The following is a 12,937-nucleotide window of genomic DNA, read 5'->3' as shown; positions in this document are numbered from 1 at the left end:
CAGAATCCTACTGAGATGAGAGGCTCAATTAATGTTTATCTCTCTTCCATTTTAACTAGGATGTTAATTTGAAAAGGTCATGAAAGTCATCAGTGAATTTTGAACTTTTACATTAATTACTTGACTATCTGTGAATTTAGGTATTAGAGAAATGTACATTTGTTCAGTGTAATTCTGTTTCTGTGCATTATGGTGTTTTTCCATTGCCCATATTGGAAAAATAAAACCTGTTTGCTCTTCAAGGGAATTTAGGTAGATCAAATTGTATTTTACATTTCTGTTAATTTACCTATTACTTTAATCTGTTTATGTATTTGAAGCCAGGRRRAAAAAAATCTCAAATGTACCCTAAGGCGCTTGTAATTGTGTGGAATGAGCACACCTGGGTTAACTCTCTGGGTTGTCTGCATGGTGACTGAAATATAGGCTTAAAGGCAGATTATTGCAAAGGGAAAACCTGGCCTTGCATCAGTTCTCCCTTTTCACAGCGCATCCAACAAAATTATTCATATTTTGTGAATTTCTTTCTGAGAAAATAAATGTGGTTCAAACGTTTACTTATGTTTTCCCTGTGGTCCCTGGAACAGTAAATGGTTGGTAACCAGATTTTGAAAATAGCACTTTCTTCAACGGCCCACCGGTGTCATTAGCTGTGGGCAGCAGTAGCCCAGTGATGATGCATGACTCATTCATTACTCATTATCAACCCACACTCACTCCGACTCTTCCTACACAAGCTCTCCTGCTTTGGATCTTAGAGGGGGGTTGTGGGGGCGGGGAAACGGCAATGATAAAGCGTGAGCAGGCTCCTGCCTCGCTCTGATTGGCCAGTGTGATCCATCTAATCCGTTGTGACTGGGTCCTTCCCCCGTCCTCTTCCCCCTCACTCTGGTAGTGCTGGCAGCATCCATCCACAGAACACACACTGTGCTGTCTGTGTTCCAGAGAGAATATATCTGCTCTACACAGGGAGGAGAGGATTAACTCAACATCAGCTCATCTGCATATTCCCAGGGAACACATAAGCACCCAAGGCTTCTTCTCTTCTCTATCCAACTCCAGCCATCACAGGACTTGACACTCTCGTCGTTGGAGCACCGTTCATCCAACTCTCTCTCCTGTGAGAGGATTTAACGGAGGACACATCTTTCTACTTTTTGGATTTTGCCATTTTTGTGTTTCTTCGCTAAGTTTAGGCTTGTCAAATTGGAGCAATGCAATTCACATGACATAGTTTAGACTAGTTCTAAGCATCCCGTTTTTCTTTTTTTTTCTCCAGAGGACCTCTGACTTTTTTGACTGCTCTATAGGGCTTGCTGCTTGTTCATCTGATTTGGTCAACCTGAGTGTCAGAATGCCATCCAGGGAGTCTTACGAGGTCCGGAAGGGAGAGAAGTCTTTGGTGCACAAGGCAAAGCAGGAGGCCAACCAGCAGGACATACTGGCTGCTGCTCTGGGGATGAGGATCTCAGGACCCCAGAAACCTCCAGCCACTATTTGGCAGCCTCTCAAACTGTTTGCCTATTCACAGCTCACCTCGCTGGTCCGCAAAGCCGCACTGAAGGATAACAGCCTGCCGCCCAAGTACGAGAAAGTCCACAACTTCAAGGTGAGACATAAAATTGCCACAGGAAGAGCAGTTGCATCTCTTCCTCATGCCGTTCCACTATGAAATATTGCTTCTATTTCAGCATGTTGTGGACAGGTGGCGTTTTTTTGTATTAGGTTCCTATACTGGCAGTTGGCCACCAGAATGTCTGTTCAGGGGGTTATGGGGCGAGAGAAAGCATGAGAGAACAGGACTGTGTTGGGTCTTTCCACTGAGCCTTTTTCTAAAGGAAATCTGTTGGGCGGTCTGTGGTCCACTGTTGTTGGTTTGAGTACCAGATGGGGAGATTAGGCAATGAAGGGGGGAAACAGTGGATGAGTGGTATTCCCATTAGGCTCCAGTCATCAGACTTGCTCTGGTTTGCTCTGCTCTGCCTGTTTGGGTAAGTTAGTTAATGAAGTGGGGAGCTGGGGGAGAAACATTCCCTCAAAGGCTCTCGAACTGCTGACACTCACAGAGCTCATTCTCCTTGCTTCCCTCCTTCCTTATTTATGTATGTATTACTATGCCAGCCAGTCCATGCTGAATGCTCCATTTCACCATTTTAAGGGTCTGTCACACATTTAGCTCAAATGTTTCAAGCTCCCTCCTCCACAGGAAGCAATCTGAGCTGATATGGTTAGTGTGTAATAGTTAATGACAGAGCATTTTAATGAATAATTATCCTGAACCTTGTACACGCTAACCTGTACAGCCAAGATATCTCTTTGAAGATATGATGACAAAATATGATGAAAAAAATGTAAATGTGATTTAAAAAAATCACCAAATAGCCAGACTTAACAACCAGTGCTAAATTGTATGAATTYATTCAAATTTTCATTGTTCCTACGTAAAGAGCGACTGCCTTTAAAAAGCAACGAATCTCTTTGAAAATKTGACATCAATATGAGTCAGAAACAGTTATTTTAGTGTCAAAATTGACTACAAAGTGTAAATAGGATAATTTTGGTCACAAGGTCTTGTTTAAAACAGAGTTTAGAACATAATGTAACAACGRATAAATGACGGTTGGCTTTGATTTGACGATGTTCATTTTCCCACTAACATGGTGTGAACAGCTGCAGTGATMGCTCTCTATCCAATAGCAAAGACAGTGAGACAGACCTGCCCAGCAGCCCGACTTTGTTTACATAAGGCAACACGTCACACATTTTTTCACTTGAGAAATACTGGACCAAACACTCTTAGTTAGATGTAAAATTGCGCAACTTAAACATCCTCTGCAACAACAAAAAAACGTCAAAATAAAATGCCACATGGGTTGTTTTCAAAGGGATTTGTTGAATTTTAAAGACAGTAGCTCTTTAAATACTCAAGTGAATAAGGTTTTATTTTCCTGTGAAGCCATGAATCACAAAATATATTCTAACCTTCCTGCCAATAGTATAGTCTGATGAACTCACAGGTCAACAGACTTGATACCATTTTACTGTGATGAATTGTTTTACTGCTAATCCTCTCATGCTGTCCCTGATCCCATAATGAGTTAACACACAGTATTGGTGATGGCCCTAGTATTTCTCACCTCACATAAAAGGGCCATTATTCCCATTGTCGTGTAGGAAAACACCTCACAGGGAGCCCGCTCTGCCTCCTCCCAATAGGTCTGGATCAGGCACCCCTGATTGGCTGAGCTGTTGTTATGTTACCTGGCGGAGAGAGAGCTCCCTTCCTTGCTTGAGCAACCCGTTGCCGTAGCACATTTCCATGACAGCATGCCCCCTCACACTGGCACGGTGTCAACAGTGCCCACCCATCCTCCCCGCTCTCCACCACCACCCCTATTCAGCCTGGCCACTCATTAACAGTTTGAGTAGATTAGGCATCCTGTCAGATTTGACTGGGCTCTAAACGCCCCTCATCTCCAACACACACACAATCTGGCTAGTTTAAGACGCCAGCATTGTGGTGTCTCCAGGGCAACCTGGGGAAGGTGTGGTACCCATGTGGTACATAACTGCAGCATCTGACTACCATCCTCTCTCTTTGTCTCTCTTTCTATCCTCCAGGTCCACACGTTCCGGGGACCTCACTGGTGTGAATACTGTGCCAACTTCATGTGGGGGCTGACGGCTCAGGGAGTCAAATGTGCAGGTACGTACTGTACTATACTTTACAGTAGACAGCCACTGTACAGCTGCTGCTGGTTTTACTTAACACCATGCTGTTCTTTATTTATGTAAMGGACTGATGTTTTTMTCACCCCAGTATGTGGGTAACCTGGTTTTTAATGTGAGTGTAAGTGGGTGTCATATTGAGTCCCTTAATCTAAAATCCCCACCAATATTTGGGGAACAGATTAGAGGAGTTGTGCAACGGAGTAAAATGAGGACTCAATATTGAGGATTTCCTGTAATAAGTACTTCTCACTAACATGAATGCCTTGCTTTAACAGAAAATGATGTGGTACTGTACGAATGAATGAGAGGTCCAGTTGATGAGYTTTGCTAATGGCGTTACTATGCCACTGTTCAAATGACAAGCTTTAATGCTATTGTTTTATACTGATGCAGCTCCCATATTCCCACATAATGGACAAAGCAATTGTTCTCCACTCGACGGCAGACGTATATGCACTCTATATGCAGTCTATATATTGATCAGCCCATTATCATAATGCACAGTGGCGTCCAGACTCAGACTGGCTTCCTCTCTCTGTGCTCCAGTTGCAGTAGAAGTGGGGGGTTGAGAATGCCTCTGTGGATTCATGCTGAAATTCTCCCTTGATGGTCTCGGAATAGATTCCCATTTTTAAACACGCGTACACCTAGGCCTATCTATCCAATCAGGGCAGATGTTACTAGCTGAATGGTTTTGCTGCACTGTGAACAATAACGATCTGATATTGTGTAGCAGCCATTTACATTGAATGTACAGTATAGTCATGAAATTGTTTTGYTCCCATCTAAGGGGTTATTTTTCTATTGATTTAAGGTATTGAAAAGATTTTGCAGCGTTTTTATCACAGGATATTAGGCAATAATAAGTGGTTTCATGATGCTAGGATAACAACAACAGAAAATGCAGCATAAGTGGGGCACCCATGAATGCAGCATGCAAAACTGCTTTCATGAGATCATATTGCTGCAGTGCTTGCACGCTTTGCGATATTATTGATCTCTAGAAATGATTAGCGAATATGCTTGAGAGCAAAACTAGTGCACTGCAATTTCGAGTATTGTCATTTAGGCACATCGAAACATAGATGTTTTATCATGGTTTTCTAGAAATCAGTMGTTTTCTGGTGTTCATCATTCCTGAATAAGGCCGTAACGTAGACTGACGTCTGTTTTTAATGTATTATTGATGGGACAAAGTGACCTACACTTATATCTGTGCGAGCCGCGCCATGAATAATTGATGCGTTGCTTTAGAAAGCAGCTGACAATCGGATGAAACGTGTACGTATAATTTTTCATTCCTTTAGACYAAAGCCATGGCGACCAGAATCTAGGACAGTGAAGTCTTATGCGATGTTTGAATTTGCGTTCCAAAAATRCGCTCCCCCTTTCTTTCTGTATATGTGAAGTGTTTTTGGGCGAGCGCCAGGAAGTCAGCCCCTGCCAGTGCTTGTTGTGCCACATTTCCTCATCAGAGGACGCCCCCCCCCCCCAGCGTCATACCATCATGCCAGTGAAGAAAAACAAAGCTGGCATGTCTCTTTAATGAGGAGCGGGACTCCGAGCGCTGGGAAGGAGCTCCATTTCCACCCGCATTAAAATTCAGCAGGCAGAACCAGAGAGCTAGGTCACACAGCCCAGTCTCTGTTCATCCTCATTCTACCCGTGGTGGAAAACAACATAGAATAACTAGCAACAGGACAATGTGTTTGTCTATATGCTGCTGCCATTAGAGATAGTAAAATAGAGAAGCATTGGGGATCTCAGGCACAGTAAAGGTTAGACAACATGATGATGTGTTGATTGGCCACCAGTGGGACCAGCCCCTCACCCCACTCCAGTGTCAGACCCTTTTAGCCAAATCAGGGCAGAGCTCATCCTCAGTGGAGTGTCTTTTCCTCGCCATGGCGATAGAGCTGACAGTGCAGTAAAGCAGTGTCTGTCTGCAGGCTCCCTCTGGGCTTTCCCACCCCACCTGGAACCCAGGGGCCACCAGGGTGTGTGTGTGTTGTGTGTGTGGTGTGTGTGTGGTGTGTTGTGTGTGTGTGGTTGGTGTGTGGTGTGTTGTGGTTGTGTGTGTGTGTGTGTTGTGTGTGTGGTGTGTGTGGTGTGTGTGTGTGTGTGTGTGTGTGTGTGTGTGTGTGTGTGTGTGTGTGTGTGTGTGTGTGTGTGTGTGTTCACATGCACAACACCAGTTTAACAGCCATGTGTCTGGTGAGAGGCTGCCCTCTATTACACTGCCTGTCTCATACCCTTAAGAGAATCATCTCTTAAAGGTAATTACATTCCTGCATCAATGCATATGAATAAAGCCTGCTGAAATTTCTCTGGGGCCAATATTAATCAAAATATGTGTAGCTATTTCTCTACATCGTAGTCTTTTTGTGCCTTTAACAAAAAAAGTGTGATTTGATATTTGAGGAGCAACAATGATGACATATTTCTCTCTGAAACACCATATATTCATAGAAAAAAASATCTGTGAACAAAATGCTTATTTCGAGATGTAGTTGGAATACTATAATGCACAATWTTTTGTCAAAAGTTCCTCTTCCAAACTGGGAGAAGGCAGAGAACTGCTTAAAGCTTGAAGGAGCTGGCCCATTTAAGTCTAGGAAACTAGGTCTAGTGTAGCCCGCAGCGGCTGAATCGCTGCCTGCACGGCCATTGTGTGCGACCCCAGATTCTGGAGGAGAATGGAGCGTGCARGCCTGAGTCTCCCTCCTCCAGGCCACATTGTTTTCAGTGCGCCTCTAATTCCCTCTAAAAGCCTCTGTTACAAAGCGAAGAAGGAGTCGCTGTGTCGGCTCTCTGCTGTGCTCCCTGCAAGGTGAAACCTGTTCTGAATCTGATGCAGGCAGCTGCGCCTCAGGCCCCACTCACTAGCACCGAAGACAAAAGCACTGGAGATGATCATTGAAACTACATATTCACTGCTTAGAAGAACACAAATAAGGTTCATGGTGTGATACAAATCTCTGTCACAAAATACGTCTAGAAGGTTTGGGTCATTTTTATTTTTTATTTTTTGTGCAGATTAAAAACAAACCAAGCCACATAGTAGAATCCAGAATACATTTGGTAGATATACATTTGGTAGATATAAATTTGGTAGATATAAATTTGGTAGATATAAGATCAACCTTTTTTGAATTTGTTATGACTTACTTTGATGCATGAATGGCACGCCGTCTGGATGAGGGATTGTTTGTGGACCTGTGTTCCATTCCAGTGTTCAAGGTGACTCCAATAACACCCCTGGCAGCTGACCAAAGAGTGAAGTCATCAGCCAGGACAGAATTCTCCAGTGGTCCAATGACATTCTGACTCCAAATATTGATCAAGAGCATTTAGGCCTTAGCAAGCAAAAACGAAACCAAGCCAGTCGACAAAAAATGAAATTAACAATCTGGGGGATGCAGACTATTCATGGTACACTTCAATGTTAATTCTGATCTATTTTTTCTCTGGAGGATATCATTGGAAGATATCATTGGAATATATCATTGGATGATATCATTGGAAKATATCATTGGATGATATCATTGKAATTATATCATTAGAAGACATCCCTCTTAGGTTGTCCATTCTGACTCTCCTCTTCCTCTTTTCTTTCAGATTGTGGCCTGAAYGTCCACAAGCAGTGCTCCACTATGGTACCCTGCAACTGCGTGCCAGACCTGAAACACATCAAGAAAGTATACAGCTGTGAGCTCACAACTCTGGTGAAAGCTCACAACACCAAGCGACCCATGGTGGTGGACATGTGCATACAGGAAATCGAATCAAGAGGTGAGCAGAAGATAGATAGCCATGGCCCTATTGAAATAGTTGGAAATCCCACCCTTCTTGGAAATCGCGCTCCCTCTTTCCCTTTCAGGAAATGTTATATTTTGTGTGTTTCAGTAATGGATGGATGCATTTTTCAATCACCACATGTACACACACCCAATTAAGAGCAGGTAACAGGAATGGAAGRATGGAGGATTCTAATGTTGGTCCTTTCCATTCATTTGATGTGGAGAGCCAATGGGAGGCCTGGCAATTGTATACAATGGAGGATTGTGTAGTGTTGCTGCTGCTGTGTTTCAGTTGATTGCATTCCAGTTGRATCACTCAACGATGTAGAAGCCTCATTTCTACCTCATTGTCTAKCCYGGTAAATCTATGTCTGTAACTAATGCTATATTGGATTTATGTTTTTATTCGTTTTACTCAATAATGCAGAAAACTATTTGCATCTGTCCATGTTATTCCCTGTGTGCTATTGTAGATCTTTTCAATTTCTCATCCATATGGAAGAGCTTAATGACATTTTCTGTTGCCCAAGGTCACCGCTGAAGGTGAATTTGGCTGTATTTATTCTGCTCTTGAGTTGAATCCGTGTTGGATGTCCACTCCAGTCCTATGTTATGTTATGTAAATGCAGCACTTGTCATTAAACCTCTCTATCCCTCTGTCATAGGGCTGAAGTCTGAAGGGCTCTACAGAATATCTGGATTCAGCGATTCAGTCGAAGATGTCAAGTCGACATTTGACAGAGGTATGTCTTCTTTTGACATCCTATGGTTCTGTCYGGGTGTTAACAACCCCCTCGGGTGCCTCTCGCAGCGTCCTTATCAGTTCTTAACGCCTCCGTGTGTGCTCAATGTGATGGTTTTAGGTCATGTTTGAGTTAAATGTTGACACTCCGATGTGTTTATAGAGGCAGTATTAATGGGAAGGCGACACATTTGAGGAGGGATTAGTCTCCATCTGGGAGAGCACGGCTTGTCCTGACGCGGTCCAGTCACAGGATGTTTAGCCAGGGCCAGGGGCCAGCTCTGGGGATGGCAAATCATGAGACGAGTCCAACAACCGTAGCTGACCGAARTGTAATTTACCGTAGAAATGTAATTTACCTCCAACTTCATTTGGCTATTACAGTTAAAGAGGCAGTTAGAAATAGTCTGCCTCATTCTCTGCCCAGTACAGTATGAGTTTAGAGATGGACCGGGGGGAACCCTGGAGCTATGGGCTAAATCTTAGCTAGACCAGTGTGTGGGAGATCACACATGACAGAGTGTCATTCCAACTCACAACACTGTGATATGTAGACCCTCAGCAGAATTAGGCCATGGCCTGCTCTGGATGTAGAACCGAGGGAAAAGTAAAACAGGCCAGGCCAGTCAAAACAGAGAAGTAGCCTAGATTTCATCCCCCACAGTGACACAAGCCCTTTATTCTTCACTTCACACTACGCTGCAAGCACGCCATGCTGCTTGAACTCAATGTCCTTGAGTTCAATCAKCAAGAAAATTGTAACAGTGTCTTATGCACATCCAACCAGTCCTTTCCTCATGTCTAACAATGTGTTATATCTCTTCACAGATGGTGAGAAGACAGACATCTCTGCCAATGCCTATGAAGATATCAAYATCATCACGGGAGCACTTAAACTGTACCTCAGGGATTTACCCATTCCTGTCATCTCATACGACGCCTACCCCAGGTTCATCGAGACTGCAAGTGAGTCCGACCTAAGCAGCTTTTTTCTCTTCTCTGCCAGTTAAAATGATGCATAATTGTTTCAGTCACGCACCAGCACCATGGAAAATGTACCATGCAAGAAGAAATGCCATTGGTGTGCGTTTTCATATCTGTGGTTGAGTTATGTAAATCCYTCAACATTAAAGCCATGACGCATGATGGATGTGTTCAGTGAACATTTATCCTGCTCTTCCTTTAGCTTTTTGAGTTCTCAAAGATGATTCTTCAAAATAGAGACTTTTAAAATTTATATTGCTGTGCTTTACCGCATTTCCACTGTTTATGTGTTGCTGTTTACATTCCTGGGCATTTCAGTGGAGAATGTGCTTGCATGCAGTCCACATAAAATAAGCATCAGATCCTCCTTTACGTTTGAAGTTCTTATGGTTCCATTTTAGAAAATGACTATTGTTTGGTAGTCAGTTATATGGAGTTCAACAACAATGTATCTTGACTGTACTCTGATCGTTCATGCTAGTGTATAGTTTCAGTGAGAACCATTGAGCATGGATGTTTAGAGGTTCTGAGAGCCTGTCTTGTGGCCGCTCTGCTTTGACCTCATTCTTCTGTTTGCTTCTCAGAGCTGGAAGACCCAGAGAAGCGGCTAAAGGCCTTCCGTGAGGCTCTGGAACTGTTGCCTGCAGCACACAGTGAAACCCTGAGGTACCTCATGGCCCATTTAAAGAGGTGAGTTTCTCAACAAAACGATTCGCTACCCTGGTGATATGTAACATCATGTTTGTGTAACTGAGACATATTTGTAATTGAATGCTCAGATGTTCATTTTCAATGGGTTTTCAACATTCAGCTGTTAATTGTCTGTCCTTGATGTGTCTCTACTTCAGGGTAACGTTGAATGAGAAAGACAATCTGATGAATGCAGAGAACCTGGGCATTATTTTTGGGCCCACTCTCCTGCGTGCCCCCAACCTGGACGCCATGACGGCACTCAACGACATCCGCTACCAACCGCAGGTGGTGGAGTTCCTCATCAAAAATGAAGACATCCTCTTCTGAAAACAAACACATCCATTCTGCTAAGATAAGGAAGACATCCTCTTCTGAAAACAGACACATCCATCCTGCTAAGATAAGGAAGACATCTTCTTGAAAACAGACACATCCATTCTGGTAAGATAAGGAAGACATCCTCTTCTGAAAACACACATCCATCCTGCTAAGATAAGGAAGACATCCTCTTCTGAAAACAGACACATCCATCTGCTAAGATAAGGAAAAACATCCTCTTCTGAAAACACACATCCATCCTGCTAAGATAAGGAAGACATCTCTTCTGAAAACAGACACATCCATTCTGCTAAGATAAGGAAGACATCCTCTTCTGAAAACAGACACATCCATCTGCTAAGATAAGGAAGACATCCTCTTCTGAAAAACAGACACATCCATTCTGCTAAGATAAGGAAGACATCCTCTTCTGAAAACAGACACATCCATTCTGCTAAGATAAGGAAGACATCCTCTTCTGAAAACAGACACATCCATTCTGCTAAGATAAGGAAGGAAAGAGACAGATTTTTTGTAAAACAGCTTGATGCTGTCTAAACACTTTTTGTGCAAAGACTTGAAGGAACTTTTCTATTGCATTTGTATTACATATGAATCTTTGTAATTACATTTGTGATACATCCGTTTCCACTCCCAGTTAAGCAATGCTGAACCTTACTTTTTCCTCCCCTGTAATGGGTGTGGATGTACCTTAAACTTGCATGTCTGTCTCCCCATTTTTGTCGGGGCTTGTGTAGAACACTGATGGACCAGACTTGGCCATGTCTTTATTTTGTGTAGCTTTGTAGCGGTAACCTAGCATGCGATAAATATTGTGAAACATTAACCAGGTTTCCATCCAACCTTTTAATGCGTGTAACGTACATGTCGGATAAAACATTTAATGACAGGCCTGATGGAAACAGATCATTTGTCGGTAAACTTGCCAAATGTCAACAAAACAAAATACGCTAGACAAGGTGGGACCTTTTCGTGTCGGTAAAATTAATTATGTGAGAAATGTTGGTGGAAACAATTTTATGCGCAAATATTGATATAATAACCATCATATCGAAGTAAACTTGGAGTGGTTGTGTGGTCCTCCCACTAAAGTTGTGTGGTCCTCCCACTATGACTYGTAGGGAAAGCATGCAGGTATTTTTATGTGCAATACATCATCACACACAGCCTTTTATCCACAACAAGTCAATTTGATGGAAAAACATCTCTGRTGGGAAAATGCGCATAGTGTTTTTATGCGTATTTTTGCATATTCGCATGAAAATCTGTCACCAATTGGATGGAAACCTAGCTATAGTTACTCTGCTATTATTTGTCATGTAGATTTACAGTATCTCCTGCCCGGTTGCCCAATGGGCAATTGTTTTTGTGAAGCATTGTATACCTGGATGTGAAATAGACTACTGTATCTTCTCTGAACCTTTGTAATTATCTTTGACTGGTCCTGTCTTTTTTGCCTTTTCAGCTGTTTTAGAAGTATTTTTTAGGGGAAATGCAAAGCCTCTTTCAATCAGAAAACAATCAGTGTACCTTTAAATGTTCTGTTACATTTGCCTGACAGTCAAAACTGTGTTGCATTCAAACTGTTACATTTGTGCATTTAATGTTTGTTATTTTTTAAATATTTTTGTACTTAATTTGCGCATGTAAACGATAATTTATTAAACCTTGCTTGCTGAAAATGAACCTGTTTTCTCTGAGTCATCTAAATTGTTCCAGTAACAATGAAGCTGTTGAATAAGCATTTAGTGCCATGTGTGTTCATTTTAGAATATGGTAAATGTGTCCAGACACCAGTCATTGAGGTACATGGCATGCTACATTTGCGTGTACTTGCAAAATGACCTTGACAAAAGGGGCTGTTCCTCTCAATCTGCATATTAAGAGTGACAGGCAGTGCTATAGACGGCCCAGGGCCCACGTGACCGTATGCAGCATCCCCTCCAAATATGCGTCAATCACACTGATTCGCTCTGAGATGAACACAAAACCCACAATACCTTTAGGCACGGCCCTGTCTGCATTCAGGAGATTTTTAATTGCTGGATACGTATGCAAACATTGTCCCTTGGGGTTTATGCATTTTATGTTTAATTACCCCACAAGCAATTTCTTTCCACACAATTTCCAAAAACCTGTCATGCCTTATCTTCTTCACTAGCGGCTCATTATAAGATCAAACTCTACCCTTGCATTTAAACTGGCAGTGAACAAAAACTGTTGTTATTTTGGTTMATGTGTTTGTCCTGATTGAGTTTCAGACACTTTCCACTGGAGGTCCTACTGGGSAGTGTTTACTGGTGGAGAMCCACAGCCATCCTGAATGACAGCAGCTGGCCTCTCCTAATTTAATGTGAAATCCCATTAAATGCTTTGCCATTGTTCTCAGTAGTAACTGTGGAAACACTACGCTTTTAGGTTGGATTATTAAAAGCCATAAAATCTGACCTGGCTGCCCCAAGCTTTTCTGTGTTTAACACCTCATGCTTTCCCATTTTGTAGTCAGCCTTTTGTGGCTTCATGCTCTAGTATGGTTTATACCTGTTCAGGAATTCTTGACATCTTTATCACTGGGCTTTATCGTTTACATTAGGTTGAATTAATGGTGAATGAATWCATATCTAGTTTCGGTTGATTGGTCAATAAA

General features: G+C 42.5%; 1 protein-coding gene across 1 annotated transcript; it reads left to right on the top strand.

Annotated features, from left to right (window-relative positions):
- The first annotated feature begins 1,239 nt into the window (after positions 1–1,239).
- LOC111959874 (N-chimaerin) lies at positions 1,240–10,429 on the top strand. Its single transcript, XM_023981709.2, has 7 exons — positions 1,240–1,609; positions 3,622–3,706; positions 7,351–7,524; positions 8,198–8,275; positions 9,103–9,240; positions 9,843–9,948; positions 10,107–10,429. Exons 1-7 carry the CDS (start codon positions 1,355–1,357, stop codon positions 10,276–10,278), a joined length of 1,008 nt encoding a protein of 335 aa, XP_023837477.1. The 5' UTR covers positions 1,240–1,354; the 3' UTR covers positions 10,279–10,429.
- The last annotated feature ends 2,508 nt before the right edge of the window (positions 10,430–12,937 follow it).

Source organism: Salvelinus sp. IW2-2015, linkage group LG36 (genome assembly GCF_002910315.2).
Source record: "Salvelinus sp. IW2-2015 linkage group LG36, ASM291031v2, whole genome shotgun sequence".
Classification (NCBI taxonomy): Eukaryota; Metazoa; Chordata; class Actinopteri; order Salmoniformes; family Salmonidae; genus Salvelinus; species Salvelinus sp. IW2-2015.
This window is presented reverse-complemented; position numbering and strand designations above follow the sequence as displayed.